Below are 19,498 nucleotides of genomic sequence, written 5' to 3'. Positions count from 1 at the left end.
CCCTTTATTAGAATGCCCTTCACGTAAAATGTTCAGTTATATCATGAAAACTTATCTTCCTCTGCAGAATGATGGCGGGGAAGCTTCATCATCTGACATGTGTGGACGGCTTGGCGGCCTCGAGGGCGACCCTGATATGCTGCCCGTCAAGCAGGTGGTGGTGGGGATTTGTGCCATGGAAAAGAAATCAGGGTCCAAGCCTATGAAAGAGATCCTCACCCGTTTAGAGGAGTTTGAATTCATCCGCACTGTGATATTCCCTGAGGAGGTGATATTAAAGGTATTGTTATCCCCACGTAACAGGTACATGGCACACTATCCTCTTATGCTTACTAGCCTAATGTAGTGTGTGAGGTATCTTACGTTGTAGGACTCTTAGCCTAATTTTATAGTATTGTGATTTGTTGACACATTATTATAGTATAAACCCAAACTCAAATAAACTCCTATGAGACCATTAATCCTGAGTACTGGGGCCTATTGGATTTTGTTTGGTGTTTGTTAAGCATGTCTAGCACCAGCTGTTCCTGGACCATACACCCACACCTGGGGCTCATATTAGCGGTCATGACCAGACTACCAGTAAGAGTCCACGTGGACCATGCATCAGCGTTATTAGCAGAGCTGTTCGTGCGGTCGCGGCCAAATGCGACCACACGAACGACCACACGAACAGGAAAGTGGGCAGTCGGTGGCGGCGTCTGCAATGCTGACAAACTGTCCTGGGGCACGAACGGAAAGTTTGTAAAAGTGAGTGTGAGAGTGTGTGTGTGTGTGTGTGTGTGTGTGTGTGTGTGTGTGTGTGTGTGTGTGTGTGTGTGTGTGTGTGTGTGTGTGTGTGTGTGTAAATTGAGCAATTTACAAACCGTACCACAACTTTAGGTTTATTTGACAACTGTTTTATTTGTTCGACTTTACTGAAACGCATATTACAGTATACTTAGTAGTATAGTATATCATTTACTATTTATTTATTACGATAATATAATTTGCTTAGTATATATTTGTAATTTCTAATTTATTACAAATATGTCAATATATTTGTAATATTTATTACAAATATCGAGGCTCGGGGAGTAGAAAAACTCCTGACATACTCTCCAGGTATGCTACAGGTATTAACCAATATATTTGTAATGTAATTAACTAATTATATATTTCAAATATACAAGTTTAATTTAGTGTTAGGTTTAAGGCCTATCAACCGCTTGAGTTACTTAAGCCTCCACAATAGCTACTGATTAACCAGCAAGTATTCTGTAATCCTTAACATTGTACAGAACTAAAGGGAGCAACAACTTCTCTATGCAACCATGTGCACAGAGAAGCACATATACACATCTTGGTATATATCCCTTGCAGGCCTATTCTCTAATTGCTGTACAGTACCACTTGGCGATGGAGATACCTCTGGACAGCGCCGAAGTCAGCTGATTAATGTAAATACCAACACTGTAAATGTATTTGAAGTAACAATCACAAACTCTGACCGATAGGTTTGTGGTCATGTCGCTAGTGAGCCCCACACATACTAATTTCCTCAAAAAAATTACTATAGTGTATGTATAGTATAGTAATTTACTATAATTACATGTGATTTATTTTCAGCATTGCAAATATTTTATATTAAAGAATAAATAAGATTTTTTGTAATTTTGTAAGTGGTTCTGTCATAGACATGGCATTAATATCGTTACATTAACTTGTAAGCCCGACTAGGTGAGTACACTCACTCACTCACTCATTCAGAAAGGAGACGAGGGGTATCAAATATATATATACCTATACATGGAAGGTACTGGAGGGCCAGGTCCCAAATTAAAATAACTTTAAATTGGGGCCTAAGGGTCCAGGTCCGGGTTCAATCCCCGGCGGAGGCAGAAACAAATGGACAAAGTTTCTTTCACCCCGATATCCTTGTTCTAGCAGTAAATAGGTACCTGGGAGTTAGACAGCTGCTGTGGACTGCTTCTTGGGGATGTGTAACAAAAAGGAGGACTGGGCCGCGGGGACGCTAAGCCCCGAAATCATCTCAAGATAACTCAAGATGATATTGAATGTTATGTCAGAGTAATATATGGCTCAATAGGCTTATATTGTTTCTCTCTACCTAATGTACTGCAAACTTCATCTTCTCCCTACTTCCCTTACTTTTCTCCTCTCCCTACTTCCTTCCCTTTCTCCTCTCCCTACTTCCTTCCCTTTTCTCCTCTCCCTACTTCCTTCCCTTTTCTCCTCTCCCTACTTCCTTCTCCTCTCCCTACTTCCTTCTCCTCTCCCTACTTCCTTCTCCTCTCCCTACTTCCTTCTCCTCTCCCTACTTCCTTCTCCTCTGTGTTCTGCTGTATATATTGTACTCGACTTGTCCATTGGCATTTAATTTTTTAGAAAATTATAGGTTTATAATTTCATGTATATTTTTATATTATCATATTTTTGTAATTATTATAATCCATGAATTACTTTAGTTTCAGCTCTGATCTTTTTCTCTAATAATTTCCAAATAGGAACCTGTTGAAAAGTGGCCAGTATGTGACTGTTTAGTCAGCTTCCATTCAAAGGGGTTTCCCCTTGAAAAAGCTCAGGCGTATACAGACCTAAGAAAGCCCTATATTATCAACGACCTCGATATGCAGTATGATCTTCAGGTTAGTTTTTGTATTAAATGTATCTGAGAATACAGGTGAAACATGTTACAAAATCAGTAAATGTAACTTGCCTAGTAACCTAAATTGAAACGGTATTTCTTAGCTAAATCAGCTTCTAACAGGTTTCCTGGAGGAAACCCTCCGTTGGTTCCATGAAGCTATCTTGCTGAAATTGCTACGTACTAAAGGGTTACGTCAGTCAGGGTAGTTCTGTTTGGCCAACTAGGGACCAGAGGTAAAACCTGACCTCCCCTCACAGGTGCAGTGAGGGAAGTGGGATGGGGTGGCAGACGAGTCTGCAACCCCACCGGAAGATGCCAGAAGAAAGTGAGAGAAGTTTTTCAGACAACTGGAGGGTTCACAAGAAATAAAGCTTCGAAATCATCCAACAACTCTGCAAACGATTCACACACTGAACAAGGGATTCGCTCAAACTAACTTGACTCATTGGTACCAATTACTGCCACCAGGTGGCTTGACCTCAACCCTCGGCTGGCTCCCCATCTCAGTTTTGTTCCTGGTCAACTTACCACCTGTTCTGTTGCTGATGACATACCTATCAGTACAGCTTGTACTTTTGCCTCTTCTTCAGAGGCGAACATTTTGTTCTTTTGCCATGGTGGGTGATTTGTTCAGTTGCAGCCTTCTCCTTTTTTTGGTGAAGAATGAGTTGGGGGGGCTTCTAGAGGGGGGTCCATTGATGCTTGATTGGTTCAGCTGGGAGTGAATCATTTGTTGTGTCCAGTGGTAACCCTTCACATTGCTGGAACAATGCAAAAAAACCTGCACGCAACTGGGTGTGCCTCGTGAATGGTTTATAGGTTGACCCTATTTTCTTGGTTCCCTTGTCCAAAGGTCACATTTTTCAGGTTGTAGATTGTTTGCAGTGTCAGTAAATCTAGCCAGCCTGTGAACCCTTGGGCCCACGATTTTCTCAAGGATGCAGGTTTGGCTACTGTCTTCTCTGACATGTCTTGAGCTGATATTCGTGCTCAGGTTTTTGTACCCTGATAGTGTTGTGGCGGCTTGGTATTTAGCCATTGTTCCTGGTTCCAGTTGGTCATGTGTCATCTTGGACCCTGTCTCTGGCCAGGTTTCTCATCCTTGTGGTAGTGTCTGCTGCCTCTCCTCCCTGGTAAGTCTCATTTTTGTTCGTTATGGTTAGCTTCAGTAAACCACTGGGGTTCTAGAGGAACCCAGTGGCTCACTGATTCCCCTTCCTTCCCTTTTCTTCCAGGTTTGTTATTTTGTCATGGGATTTTTATCGGCTCCAGAACTGAGGTGGTGAGTGAACTGAGGGGCTGGAGCTCAGCCACCTAGTGGCAGTAATTGGTACTAATGAGTCTTGAGCTATGGTAGTTTAAGTGAATCCTCTGTTCTGTATGAATCAGTTGCGGAGCTTTTTTGGGGGTTTCAAGGATTTGTTTTCTGTGAACTCGTCAGTTATCTGTAAAGGTTTGCTGTCTTCCTGAAAGCTTCTTAGTGTGGTGGCCGATTGTCACCTGCCCTCTGTGCCTCTGTGAGGTTGCCATGTTCTGGCTCTGGTCCCCGGTTATAGGCCAAACAAAAGTTCCGGGACTGTTGTGACCCTTTAGTTTGCCGCAATCTCAGAAAGTTAGCTTCAAGAAGCCACAGGGGCTCCTCCTGAAGAGGCATTTCATTATATTCAACATTGAGTTTGTTATATATTATGTATAGTTTATCAGAAATGAGATAACACACAGTAATGAGAAAATCTGGCAGTACCCAGAGCATAGGTTCAAATCCTCCTCATGGCTCAGACTGATTTCCTCACTGATGCATCACATAAATGATTTCTTTGTGCATAAACAGTAATGTAAAGCATGTGTTGATCACATGAATAATCTCCTTTTATATTTGCCCTACAGGATAGAAGAGTAGTATATAGCACGTTGCAGAGAGAAGGTATTGAATTGCCTCGGTTTGCAATCCTCGATAGAGACTCCAAAGATCCGTCCAGTAAGTTTGAGAATATCATTTTTTTCATGAATTGTAATGCAGGTATTTTTTTTTATAACATGATAATACACTAAATTTGTATATTTTTTTTTGTATTCTTATTATATTGTATCTTTGGCATATTTTTTTCATGGTACTTTATTATAGGGGAAGGAAAGACCCAATACAGTACAGTATATGGTTTAAGTGTATTAAAAAATATATTTTCTGATGTATCCCACATCCTCTCTCAAGGTTCTGTATACAATAATCTAAGAACTTTGTATACAGCCCCTTGAGAAACAATGTAGGTTACATCCGAGAATTTGGTTTTTAATACAGTATACTTAAACATAAATTGGGTCTTTCCTTCATTTAAGCACTATGGCATTGTAATAAGTTTTCCACTGTATTATAACTGTACTCAGTCTGAGAGTTGAACTTGTACCCTTTTCATGTATAAAATTGTACAGTAGCATACTATTTGTTTTAGGCTTGATGACATTTTCCCATTCAGTCTTTATTTTTGGCCCTTAAGCTGTTAACTAACATATGGCTGCTACTACATGCACAATAGCTTAATATTATAAAAAATGTGTGTTTTAATTACAATATAAAAAAATCATGCTTTTTAGTACATGTGCAAAACAAAGGTTATAATAACATGTGTGCATTTAGAAACATGTTTTCTGTTAAATATCTGTACAGTATATGATTAAAATAAACAAAAATATTAAGCTATTGCATTATACAGCTCATGAATTTTAAACATAACTACTAGAGGTGCAGTTTTGCAATCTGGCTTTAAATTTTAATACTGGAAAACAGATTTTAAAACGTAAAATTTGTGTTATTATTTTTCATATTACCATAATTAACCTGATTAAATAATGTTGGTTATACAGTACTGTTACTCTACTAGAACTTGAAATTCATACCTCTAGATTTGTAATACATGTTTGTTGTGTATGATATAAAATTCAGAAGATGGACAATATAGATTTATGGCTAAGCTAATGTTACACAGTATGATTTGATCAAAACTGTGTTTTTCATATTTCAGAACGTGAATTAATAGAAGGTGAAGATCATGTAGAAGTTAATGGAGTAATATTCAACAAACCATTTGTGGAGAAGCCTGTGTCAGCTGAAGATCACAATATATACATCTATTACCCCACATCTGCTGGAGGGGGCTCTCAGAGATTGTTTAGGAAGGTGTGTACAACTCCCTGCAGTTTAGCATCATCCCCTCGGTACCAGTTAGCAGCACCCTCGGTCTCATCCAAGGTTTGCTATATCCAGGTAGGGCAGAAGCAGTGGGCTACACACACACACACACACTCCAGAGTATCTGGGTTGTTAGTGCTGCCACTGCCACTTCTCATATTTTTTTCATTGCAAGCAGCAGTTATTAGGTAGAATAATTTGCAGTAAAATGAGCAAAAGTTCTCAAACTTTTTAACCGAATTGTTACATGAAAAATGTTGTGTTATCAGAAAATTCAGCACACGGAAAGCAGTGTAAGGCATACTGTCTATGTAAAAATTTGAGAAAAATAATCTCCAAGATACACTTCTGTCTTCAAGTTGATGTGCTCTGGTACTAATATTCTTCAAGTGGAGATTTCACATCTTATTTCTGAATTAGCATATGGCCTAGGGCAGAGTGCATCGGCATGCCTTGTGTCTACTTAAATCGAATCATAAGCGCTCATCTTTACCTCGGTGACCCCCACCTTTATCTCGCTGATTTCGCCTTCACCTCATTGACGTCACTAATCCCTAAACCTTCATCTAAGTGACCTTGCCTTGCTTACCTTGCTGACCACCACTTTACCTCGCTCACACTGTTTCATTAACCTCGCTCCCATCTCCTCATTAACCTCGCTCCCATCTCCTCATTAACCTCGCTCCCACCTCCTCACTAACCTCGCTCCCATCTTCTCCCCATTGACCTCGCTCCCATCTTCTCCCCATTGACCTCGCTCCCACCTTCTCCCCATTGACCTCGCTCCCACCTTCTCCCCATTGACCTCGCTCCCACCTTCTCCCCATTGGCCTCGCTCCCACCTTCTCCCCATTGACCTCGCTCCCACCTTCTCCCCATTGACCTCGCTCCCACCTTCTCCCCATTGACCTCGCTCCCACCTTCTCCCCATTGACCTCGCTCCCACCTTCTCCCCATTGACCTCGCTCCCACCTTCTCCCCATTGACCTCGCTCCCACCTTCTCCCCATTGACCTCGCTCCCACCTTCTCCCCATTGACCTCGCTCCCACCTTCTCCCCATTGACCTCGCTCCCACCTTCTCCCCATTGACCTCGCTCCCACCTTCTCCCCATTGACCTCGCTCCCACCTTCTCCCCATTGACCTCGCTCCCACCTTCTCCCCATTGACCTCGCTCCCACCTTCTCCCCATTGACCTCGCTCCCACCTTCTCCCCATTGACCTCGCTCCCACCTTCTCCCCATTGACCTCGCTCCCACCTTCTCCCCATTGATCTCACAGCCACATAACTCCACTCATTTCACATTAAACTCACTTGCCTCAATCCAACTTGACCTCACTGATCTCGTCCTAAGCAGTTTAAAAACTAGTTAATGAAAATAGAATACTGCTTAGACCTCTTAACTACAGCCCTAAACATCACCTTGCTTGGTGATTGCTTCATTCTGTGGCACCTAAAATTTAAAAAATGGCGCAAATGTTATTTCAGAGAGAGACTCGGGAAGCAGTCTAGATCAACAGTCATATTCATGTTAATTAACTATTACGAATTGTTTTCCAAATGTCCCTTTGACTAGCAGATAGAACTACTGTAATTTGAAAACACACTGGACCTTATTTTCACGCTTAGTTGATCAAAATGGAGAAAATGTTCATTTCGATAATTTGAAAGTTCATCTCTAAATTTGTCCTCAAATTACGTAATGATGTTGAAGAAAAGATGAACTTTCTGTCTTGCAATAATGTACATAGATTTCATTTTTTTTTTTTGTAGAAACCGAGAAAAAGTCGAGACGTGCAAATTAATACGGAATCGATTACATTTCAGAATTATGGTAATCAAGGTTTTAGTCATTTATCTTAACTCGAAGGTGGGGGTAATATTTTTTAAGATAATCGGTAATTGGTGTTTGGAAACTTAGTAAATTACGTGTACACAAGATTTCATAATCTTGTAACAGGCCTGCCTTTGTGGTACCGTGTAGTTATGTGGCTGTGAGTCAGATTATCATTAGATAAATAAGTTGACAGTGTCCTGTTATAGATACATGGCAATAAAACTAAGTTTAGTTTTTGTTACCAATTTTTTACTTTTACTTAAATGTGTGATCTCTATTCCAAACTTTCTCCTGTTAAAGGTAAGTGGGTAACAATTTTAACTATACCTAAAATATCCACAAAATATATACAGTATGTACATTCAAGATCTAAATTTTTGAAGGCTTGCTGGAAAGATGTTATATAACTGTCAAGCATTACATTTTACTAGATAAGAAAAGCATTAATTGGTTATTTTTTTATGGAAATTTACAGTTGCAGCCGTTCAAAATAGATTGCTATAGTGATTTTGCGTAAAAATAGAACCTTTTGTAGAAAGCGCAAGATAATTTAGCTCTTATTTTGCACATACTATGCACTTGAATGTCTGTAAATACATGCATGTATATACAGTGTACAGTACATATCTCTGAACATAACTACAGTATTGAATTACAGTATATGGATTGAGGCTTTAATTTTTTTTTTTTCATATATGTAGTTTAAAAATATAAAGTCTTAAATACTTAGTCTGAATTATTTGAGTTCTGCTATAATTTTTTTCATAGTGGTAATATTGCTTCTCAAATTTTTCAATCATTTTGTCATTAACAGAACGCCAGGAATAGTTACTTCCAAGTAAAATATCCTGTCCAGTACTACTCATTCATGATAAGAGGGATTTGTTATATTTTATAAGCATGTTGTATTTATTGAACTAAAGTTTGCATGTTCAATATCTCAGCTGTAACAGCTAATAACATGAAAAGCTGCTGCTGGTATTTGTTTTCTGATCTCACATTTTTCTGTAGTTGATGTACAGCTGCGCTCATGATAGCCGAGCTGGTGCATGTGATTGGCTTTAGTGGTTAGTAGCTCATTTTGAGAGTTTTCATATTTGATTTAACTTGTACATGAAAGGTGCTTAAAGTTGCTACTCAAAATAATAAGATATGTAGTTTGGTAGGTATATTACTATGCACAAAGACAAAAATTAAGACATTATTAGTATGGAGTTTGGTTTAGAAAAGTTAATTTTTTTAAAGATGTTATTGAAGCAGGTTTTATTTCTTGTATATACCGTACTGTATATATTTTCAGGGATATATTAATTTTTACAATTTGGTGTATTTTCTTTAATTACAAGAATTAAGAGATTCACATTTAAGACATTTTGCTTGTAAGTTGGGTGGAAAATTAAATATGGTATACCCTGTCAAGGATATCTTCACACGTTTAAATCACATCAATATTTGAGTCCTTAATTACCTCCTGAAGACCGGAGGCCCAAACTTAGCCCCCCTCACAGAAGCAGAGGGGGCAAGGGAATGCATGACCACTCTCATGAAAGAATCAAACCCCAGAAAAAAAGTAAAGCAAGATAGAAAACTGGCTTTGTGGGGTGGGGAGGAAAGGGGTAGTGGTCTCTAGTTTCCTGTCTGTTTTGGGCCATCAGCCAATCTTTGTCAGCTGCTCAGGGGCTCCATTTCTTCTGGGCTTGGAGTCCTGGTGATCTGGCAAATGTGCCAGTTGGTTTCATTTCCTGTTCATCCTTGGTGGGTCTCATTTGGCCCTCTTGGTTGGCATTGCTTTTCCTTCTTTTGGTGGCCTTATTCCACCTGTAACTTTGTTGCCAACTGGCTTGCATAGCAGGATCAGCAGTGGATCACTTATGAGGTTGGTGGATCCTGACCTTTGTCTTCATGGTTTTTCCGGTTGGCAGGATATGGCTCTAGGCATTGACCTGGTTTCTCAAGCACCCCCATGTCGCCGCTCCTGGATCTGTCATGTTTTGGGCCTTGTTCCTCTTTGTCAGCTCCAGCTTCCCTACAGGTTTCAGGGTTGAACTCGGTGTTGCCATCGTCTCCAGCTCGTTATGTTCCCGGATGCTACAGCTGAGCTGGGGCTTTATGACCACTGCTTACCTTGCCACCCCAGGGTTGGTAGTCAGGTTTGTTCTTTCAGGCACATGGTCCGAAGTGAGTGTGTGTGGCTGGTTTACATACATGGTTACATCCTTTTATGGATGTACACCCTCGTGCCCATGATGATCCTACATGTCCTGTGGTGATATTCGTAGGTGGTGGTTTAGGCATTTTAAAAGGGTTCTGATGGCTCGGTCTTTAGTCATCATTCCAGGTCCAATCAGTTGTGTTGGTTTGTGCCATGTCTCCCAGCCAGTGTTCTCTTCTTTGTCCTAGTGTCTGCTGCCTCTCCTCTTCCTGGTATGAAATCCCTATTTCTGGAAAGCTCTGGTGGCTCCCTGGTTTTCCCTGCCTCCCCATTCCTCCAGGTTTTTTTAGTTCTTCATTAAGTTGTTCAACAACTCCAAAACTGAGATTGGGAGCCAGCTGGGGCTGGGCCACTTAGTGGTGGTAATTGGTACCAACAAGTTAAGAGCAAGTTTGAGTAAATCCCTTGTTTTATGTGAATCATTTACAGAGTTATTGGTAGTTTTGACACTGTTTGCTTTGAAAACACTAGTTGTTTGGAGGTCTTTTCTGCTGGGGTGGCAGATTGTAACTGCACCCAGTGCCTCTGTGAGGGGTGGATGGGGAGGCAGAGGGCAGGATCTGGCTCTGGTCCCCAGTAGGCCAAACAGAACTTTTGTGACTGATGTGATCTTTTAGTGTGGCGCAATTTCAGCAAGATAGCTTCAGGAAGCCACCGGGGCTCCTCCAGAAAGAGGCATTTCATTACATTCATCTCTGGGTTTTTCTTGAGGTGGGCATCTTTTGATCTTTCAGCTGCAGTTGTTTTATCTTGGCACCTGGGTGGGGTTCTCTTGCTGTGGGGTTTTATACCCTATGCTGGGGAGGGTTGGGCAAGGAGGTTCTCGGGTTGTGGCCTCATCTGTTGTTGGTCAAAGTAGACTTCCCATGGTGCCAGCTTCTCGCAGCCAGCTGCTCCTGTATTGTATGGATTTTTTGGGTCGTTTCCCTGGGTCAGCGATGATAGTCCTCAGCTTGGTAGTCCTTTGGGGCTCTTGGGCCCGTTTCTTCTCCATGGCTCTCTTTCAGCCATTGCATCTTTGTTGCGACTCGGTGTTGGTTGGGTTCCCCCATCTCTTCACTGGATGCCCTGGCTATTTAAGGTCTCTTAGTAGAATTCGATGTCCTTACAGTATGTTCTCTCTCGGGTTTAGTTTTATTCCTTCCAGGTTCAACTTTTTGCATGACTGCACTAATTCAGCTCTGCTTGGTGTAGGTGGTGGTTTTCCTGGTTGCTGTCCCTAGAATTTCGTGATGCATTCTGGCATATCCTGTTTCATCTGGGGACTGACTAAGGTTTTGTTGTGGGGCTTGAAATTTCCTGATTATCGGTACCTTTTGGGGTTAATTCTGGCTCCTCAATTCTTCCCAGGTTAGCCCGGGTGATGTTTTACCTGGCAGCATCTTTTTGATGTCCATGTTTTAGCCTACCTCAGTGACTGGCTATTATGGACTCACAGCAAATATGTCTATAAGCCAGGGTTTATTCCTTTCCCATCTTGCTGGGTTTTGGTTCTTGGTGTTCTGAAAGAAGTCCCAGATGATTTTTGTCTTATCATGGAAGAGCTGGTTTCGTTGCCTTTCATTTTTTATAATACCTTAGCACCTTTTCAAAAGTTATCATATTCACTTTTTCACCTCAGGCCTGCTCATTTTCCTCTTGAGTCATCTGGACATCTGGATCAGGTGTGTTTTTCTTCTGTCCTTGAGGGGCATTTTCTTTATCTACAGCCTTTTCCTTCTTTTCTGGCTCAGATTGAGATGGTTGGCTTCCATAAGGGTCCTTTGGTTACCGATTCTTTGTTCAGCCAGGAGTGTAAAGTCTGGTTGTAGCAGTCTGCATTGTTGTCCCATTTAGCCAGTTTGTGGTCTACCCATGAGCCCCATGATGTTTTGAAGTTTGTGGTTCTGTCTGATGTATTTTTTATTTTGTCTTGGGATGATATCTGGGTTCAGGGGGCTTTGGAGTTCTCCTTGGGTCCTGGCAGCTCATGACATGGTCAAGGTTTCCAAGTCTCCTTTGAGCTTGAGGTGCCATGGGTAGTTTCCCTCCTGCTCTCTCCTTTTGGGGGGTTTGATCTGTTCATGCCTCTTCCCTAGTGTGTTCCATTTTTTTTCTGTGATTAGCTATATGGAACCACTGCTCTGTCCCTACATAAAACTAGCATTGATGAATGTAATGAAATGCTTATTTCTAAGGGGGGGCTTTTCTGAGGTTTAGAACTGAGGATTGCTGACAAGGGGAGCTGTAGCTCACATGGTGACACGAGGTGGTGGTCAGCTGTTACTAGGGGGTGTAAGACCTAACTATCAGGTGGACTATTTCTTGAGTCATTTGCTGAATTGTTTGTTTACTTTCTATGAACCTTGCAATTGTTTGTTTTGCTTTGCTTTCTTTCTGGGATTTGATTGTTTGGCGAGAGTGATCTTGAATCCCCTGTTCCCAGCACTTCTGTAAGAGGGTCAGGGTTTGGCCTCTGGTGTTTGGGAGGCTATTAACAACTAGCAAGTTCTTAATGTGTGTGACACTATCACAGTGCGGGCTAGGTTCAGGGAGCCACTGAGGTCCCCTTCTCAGAAAGAGGTGTTACATTACATCCAGTGGTACTTCTCGGGTGCAGATAAATGAGTGCCAACAATATTAACATGTAATTTGTATTACAAATTTATGCATTATATATTTTTTCAAATAACAAATACAGTATATTTTAAATTTTGTCAAATGTTTATCAAGGAGCTGACTATTTTTCTTTGTTTGCTCCTTCTATTTAATTATTTCCATGTAAGATGGCACTGCCTAATGTACACATTGCCTATCATGAATGATACATCAAGATAAAATTTAATACAGCAGTTTGTTTATATATAGTAAAATTAGTACTGTACTGTTTGATAAACTATTGCATATTGATTGTAACAAAGCCACAAGTCGTCATTCTGCATGATTTCACAGTTCTTACCAAAATGACAATAGTTTTTTCCTTAACATTTGATTTGTTGTAAAGAGATGATGATGAGTTCATAACTAACTCACTAACTTCACTTAAAATGTTTGTAATTTGTTTATATGTAAAATGAAGTACAGTACAATAAATTAGTTCATATTTATGTGATCAGCTGTGTACATGTGTATTCTGAATTAAATAAATTGATAAGTTAGAGAAATTGGAAAATATAAATTACATGATCATGATAATTTTCTCAATCCTAAGTTCCCTTTTTAATTAAATTATGCTGCTGAATGGTGTCATTGTAGATATTTAGATGGATTGTTTTATTCATACAGATTGGATCCAGAAGTAGTGTTTATTCTCCTGAAAGTAGAGTAAGAAAAACTGGCTCATTTATATACGAAGATTTCATGCCAACCGATGGCACAGATGTTAAGGTATGTTTGTCTTTTTTATGTTAAATGTTGCCTATAAATCCATTAAACTGTATTTGATTGGTATAGGAAATATTACATTAATAAAATTCACTTTTAAAAGAATTTGTTTTTGGCTCTACAGGTGTATACAGTAGGTCCCGACTATGCACATGCAGAAGCTCGCAAATCTCCAGCATTAGACGGGAAAGTTGAAAGAGACAGTGAAGGCAAAGAGGTTCGGTATCCAGTGATTTTATCAAATGCGGAAAAGTTAATAGCAAGAAAAGTGTGCATTGCTTTTAAACAGACAGTCTGTGGATTTGACTTGTTAAGGTTGGTTAATATACATTGTCTTGAAATATATCTTTAAAGTGCTATATTGTTAATGCAGTACTTTTGCACACAGTTTTTTAATAACTGTTTGAGAATGTCAGAGCTGCCATTATTATATTATTCATACATACATACAGTTCTTTACCATTTACCATCCCTTCTTTACCATTGTGCTATTTTTTCCTCCCACAGAGCAAATGGAAAATCATACGTCTGTGATGTCAATGGGTTTAGCTTTGTAAAAAACTCCAGCAAATATTACGATGACTGTGCCAAGATCCTAGGGAATATGATTCTTCGTGAATTAGCACCCACCTTCCACATCCCATGGGCAATTCCTTTCCAGTTAGACGATCCTCCAATTGTACCAACAACGTTTGGGAAAATGTACGTTGAAATTCTGTAGTAAGGGTTTTTTAAGAATTGAATGCTTTCTTGCTTTTCCTTATACTGTATTCTAGATTTTTTTTTTTAACTAATTTATATTCTAAGGTTTGTGATACCATACTTGAAGAGGGGAGCATACAAATTGCAAGTTATTGAGAGCATAAGTTATTGAAGTGGTTGGAGAAAGGGAAGTACTTTTGTGGCAGGACACTAATGACTTGAGCTTAGATGTGGAATTAGGTGAACTGATCAAACAAACAGCTTTCTTTTTAAGTGCATCAAGATATGTGGTAGAAAGGGAGTTTATATGTGGTAGAAAGGGAGTTTCACCTGATACCAGTGCAGTAATTTTGGGCAAATGACTTTTGTAGAGCTGAAGTAATGAAGTGGTGGAATGTTTCAAACCAAAGGTGATCCACAAAAATACCCAACTTTTTCAAAGCATTCATGGCAATTGCTGAAATGTAAAATTTCCAGAATAGTTTGGACCCGACTGTATTTTTTAAATATTTGATGACTTGAGATTCAAAATAAGGAGTTTTAGAAATGGTAATTGGCTAGTGGTTGCTTTTATTTAAATATAAATGTGGTATTAAGAAAGGGGAGAAAGGGAAAGTGTTAAGAAGGGAAAAGCTTTAGAAGGGACAATATAAAATTAATAATAATAATGTAAGATGTGAAGCATGCTCCCTTAGTACAAACAGGAGGGAAGTACATCTTGTGTGCCATTCACTTTCTTTGATGTCCAGTTCTTGAAGGGCTTGGAGAAGCAGCTTAATTGAGATGAATTAATGAGAAAGAGTATTTACCAGAGGAGAAATGGAAGGGTCAGTGTGGCTGGAATCATCCAAGTCGGTATTGGAAGAAAAGAGTGCCTAAAAGGTTAGCTTTGTCAGATAAAGATGCCAATATAGAGCTGTCAGAATTATACCGACGAGTATAAGACTGCAGACGAATTATGAACGATATTTAGCAAGAGATCTGAGAGAGCTCTAGAGTTAGATGACAATAGTTCACTGCCCTGTTATAGGTAAGTTCTGTTTAGTGGTACGAAGGACAGATGTAGCTTGGTTCCTTGCAGAAACTGAAACTAACTTTGGTGACTAGTACAGTATTTGTACTAATGCTACTGGTTTGACGACTGGTGAATATAGGTTTGGCAAGTGGTGAATCTCTCAAACAAATCCACAAGGGCTGTGACGAGGATTCGAACCTACATGAACCTATTTGTTCATTTGATGCGTGACACTGTTGTGATTTGTGTTTGTAGTGAATATCGTGCTAAAATACGTACAGCAATTTTATTTCAAAAGTACTGTAGTTTTCATGATTCAGCACAAAGTTACTGGACTAAAAGGAAGATACTATCCTCTTATTAATAATTCAAGTTATAGCTACATGTAATGTAATATTTTTGTCTTTCTTATATACTCATGTATTTTGAACCATGAGAATTGCTTTCAGTAAATCACTCTCAGATTATCTATCTATCATGCATAACTACTGCCAATCACTTTGTAGTGTAGGTGTGATTATATATTTAAATGTAGCAAAAGCTTTCTTTACCAATCACCGATTTATGTGTTACAATATGTGATGTAATTGACATTTGCTTATGTGAAATAGATGGTTAAACAAATTAGTCAGGATTTTACTTTATAGCAATTTTATTAAAAAAAAAAAAAAAGCCAATCAAGCTTAGTTGTATTTATTTCATAAATCATTAGCAGTGAGGGGAAATTGGTTGAATCTCATCTTACGTACTGTACAGTGTTTGTGTTGTGTGTGTTTTGTGTTTTTCATCAAAGTCTTAACTAATAAATCTTGGTTGTATAATTCACCATAGATATTAAATAATTATTCTCGACAAATTAGTTTGAAGATGTAGAGTAACAATACTTCTAGCATCTTTCTTGATGTTTAATATAAAATTAGTATTGCATTTATAGCATGTCTATGAATTAAAGACAATTGAATCAGCATATTTCAATATTTGATAGAGTTGCAATCTCTTGGATGCGTGCTTGGTGGTGTTGCGGACGAACATCTGTCCATCCACATGATCCTCCCAGCATTTATTTGGTTAGTCAAGTTATTCTGTACACACGAACGGACTCCTTTTGGTGGTAGATTGTCTTGACACTAAACATCTTAAAGAGCCGGTAGACATGACAACATGTAACTTTAATTAAAGCTCGTAAAGCCTTTTTCCGTTGTACAGTTTGTTACATTCAGGAAAATGTTCTGCAGACATTTAGATAGCTTGAATTTTTCTCTATGAAATCATTAATTTTAAATAAAATAATCTTAAAGTGTTCTGTGTCATCTTCTTTCTTCATTCATTCATTGTCAGTATGTTTGACCTTGCTCTTTGTCAGTTTATTTTAATGTTAAACTAATTCTCTACTAACATTATTATTATTTTTTTTTATTTTTGTATTTTGTCTAAGTTTTTTGTTTTGTTTTGTCTCCATTTTAAAATTACCTGTAGTGTACACTTTGAAAGTTTTAATCATGTTTTAGGAAAGTGCATATGTGTTAGCTACTTTTCCAGTCAAACATTTTGGAAAAACAATAATAAAAAACACTCGCATATTGTATCAGGATAATGAAAGTGATCGTGTTGTGTTTAGGACTTGTGAGAATTCCCACCTTGTATAGTACAGTATATTCATTATATAACTTTAAAACTCTGGTATGACACTGTTGCAGTGCTGAAACCTGTTGCACGTAACATCTACATTCCTTCTATGCATTAAAAGGAATTTGTAATGCATGAATACTGGGTGGCTTTTCTCTCTTGTGACTGCACATATTTTAACTTTGATCTGCTGTATATTATCGTATGTTCCTTTCGGTGGTGCCGAGTATTTTAAGGGTTTGGGGATCAAATTTATAACCAAGTTCATGGTTTTTGTATATTAACTAATATCTCTCTCTCTCTGTTTGATTCCTCAGGATGGAGCTGCGATGTGTGGTGGCGGTTATAAGACATGGAGACAGAACTCCAAAGCAAAAAATGAAGATGGAAGTAAGACATCCAAAGTATGTATTACGCCTTGCTTGTGATTGGCTTCTTCCTTGTATGACAGTTTATTATTAGCGGACTTAACTGCTGTTATATAAGGAAGCACTACTATTGGAGAAATTAACGAAGCTATCCATCGTCTCATTGATAGTTGGGATGTTATATTGTTCTTTGATCACTGCAATCACAGCATCTCTTTGAGCATTTGTCATACATCTTTTACCTATACAATCAGTTAGGCCAAAATTGTGTATCTATATGATTTAGGCAGTGAAAGGGTTAAGGTTTTCTTGCTATCTGGCCATCTTTGGAACTACTGTCATGGAGTTCTGTTTAATTTGTGTAAAATGGGTGTCACAGCTTCCTGTTAGTATTCTAATAGCAACCTTGAGGTTACCTTGAGGTGCTTCCGGGGCTTAGTGTCCCCGTGGCCCGGTCGTCGGCCAGGCCTCCTGGTTGCTGGACTGATCAACCAGGCTGTTAGACGCGGCTGCTCGCAGCCTGACGTATGAGTCACAGCCTGGTTGACCAGGTATCCTTTGGAGGTGCTTATCCAGTTCTCTCTTGAACACTGTGAGGGGTCGGCCAGTTATACCCCTTATGCAACACCAAAATTGCTTCACAAATCATTTACAAGTTATGGGAGCTTGTAGTGTACTTTATGAATTAATGATCATCTTGGGTCCTTTTAGGAAGCTTTTATTGTTTTTGTTTTTTAAATATCTGCATTTTTTTTATTTTAATGGTGTAGATTTCCAGTTATTAACGTCATGCCTTGGTCTATTTGCTTCATATTTAGTAAACAAATAATTTGAAACCATGAAGTGTTCCGTGTTGTTTTGGGGCTTGTTTCTCCTGATGTTGGGCGGTACTTTGTGATTGAAGGAGGACTCTTATGGCACCTCCCTGCTAACACACAATGTAACGGTCACTATGATTTCCTTGTTATGACTTGTAATCAAGTTGTTACATCTTGTTAAAATGTTTTTATGATGTATTAGAATGTTGTTACAACTTGTTATAATGGTTGTTAAAGTTGTTAGGTGTTAAACCTTGTTCGAATGTTGTAGCAACGTCGTAATTTCATCGTGTGTTTGGCGGGCATTATAAAGAAAAAATTAGCGGTATGGCAGAGATTGTGTTTTGCTTCTGCAGTGGAAATGATCATTATATGGTATAGTGTTTCATATGCTGTACTGTGTGTCTGCTTAGTGGAGACTAAGCCTCTGTCTGGCCCACTCTGTGTTTCTAATGTTGGCACGTATTATTTAGGTGACGAGCATTTATGACTATGCTGGTTTCAGTATGGTTATATCTGATGTATTTTTCTACAGTACATCTTTAGGGTTGTTAAATCTCATAAGTAGTCTGATTTTGTTTGTAACTGCATTTAATTTTCGGAGGTTTGTTGGACATTTCTCCATGTCTTTAATTACTTCCACTCTACTTGATCCTTCAAACCTATATTTCCCATGGACATGAGTATCCAATCCTGATGTGGATCTGTTCTGTTATTGTCCTGTCAACAATGCTTTTAATGCTACATATGGATGAACTTCATGAAACATTGTGACATTCATAAAAAATACAAATGGGAAAATTTAATATAATACTATATTGTCTTGAGAAGTTACAGTAAGCCACTAACCAAGTACAGTATCAAGTTTATTTGTGACTGAGCACGCAAAAATTTTATAGTGTCTCGTTCATTTCTGCTGTTCCTAGTGACAGTTCTGGAGAATGTCGGCAACATAAATGGTTTTTAATTGTTGCTGATGTTGCTATGTTGAAAGTGGCAGTATTGGCAGCCTTCTGCAGGGTCTTTCATGCACCATTTGGCCATCTTTAGCTGTTAATGAATTTAAAAAAAATCTTATGTACTCTTACCTTGCTGCATGGTGTTAGAGATTGGTTTATATGTAACTTTTATTAACTGAAACACCTGGAGAGGTTGAGGACTGTCTTATGAATGTTGTACAATTAAGAAAGCGTGACAAAGAATGCAGGAAGGCATAGTTATGATAATAGTAAAAGACTGCAACATTGCTGCAGTCTGGTCAATTTTAGGATATCGCTGAAGGTGTGATGATGTAGCAAATGACAAAGAAGTGATAGCTTGTTAGTTGCTAAATAAGAGCTGTTGTGAGATAAAGGGCAGCTCCTTTTTTTCTTCCTCTATATTAGTGCTTCCATGTTGATTGAAATTAATCAGTCTTCTTACTTGTTTATAATTTTAAGTTATATGTAGTTGCAATTAAAAATTAGTATTATATCAGTTAGGAATCAGTATCTAACCAAGAACTGGAATAATAAAATGTAAATAGTTATTTTAATTAAAACTAAGGATAGGCTATAATAATTTTCACAAAGTACAGGTGAACCTTGTTTAACGTCGGGGTTAGGTTCTTGAAAAATCATAACTTTAACTGAAATGATGTGACGTTAAACCAAAAAACCCATAGGCCTAATGGTATAAGGAAGGGTTACATTCCTAGGTTACTGAGAAAGCTTATGTTTGG

At 38.8% G+C, this 19,498-nt stretch overlaps 1 protein-coding gene across 32 annotated transcripts in view; it reads left to right on the top strand.

Annotated features, from left to right (window-relative positions):
• Positions 1–19,498, top strand: part of l(1)G0196 (inositol hexakisphosphate and diphosphoinositol-pentakisphosphate kinase) — a 224,990-nt gene that overhangs the window by 100,018 nt on the left and 105,474 nt on the right. For 17 of the 32 annotated variants that reach the window (XM_069335149.1, XM_069335147.1, XM_069335145.1 and 14 more), the window contains 8 exons: positions 68–280; positions 2,508–2,648; positions 4,538–4,628; positions 5,671–5,912; positions 13,151–13,252; positions 13,374–13,564; positions 13,757–13,951; positions 16,910–16,996. In XM_069335149.1, the coding sequence (XP_069191250.1) occupies positions 68–280; positions 2,508–2,648; positions 4,538–4,628; positions 5,671–5,912; positions 13,151–13,252; positions 13,374–13,564; positions 13,757–13,951; positions 16,910–16,996 (1,262 nt within the window). The remainder of the gene's footprint in view (positions 1–67; positions 281–2,507; positions 2,649–4,537; positions 4,629–5,670; positions 5,913–13,150; positions 13,253–13,373; positions 13,565–13,756; positions 13,952–16,909; positions 16,997–19,498) is intronic. The other 15 variants (XM_069335163.1, XM_069335161.1, XM_069335160.1 and 12 more) reach the window with 2 other exon arrangements.

Source organism: Procambarus clarkii, chromosome 32 (genome assembly GCF_040958095.1).
Source record: "Procambarus clarkii isolate CNS0578487 chromosome 32, FALCON_Pclarkii_2.0, whole genome shotgun sequence".
NCBI classification, from domain to species: domain Eukaryota; kingdom Metazoa; phylum Arthropoda; class Malacostraca; order Decapoda; family Cambaridae; genus Procambarus; species Procambarus clarkii.
Note: the sequence above shows the minus strand (reverse complement) of the source record. Positions and strands in the feature narration are given on the sequence as shown.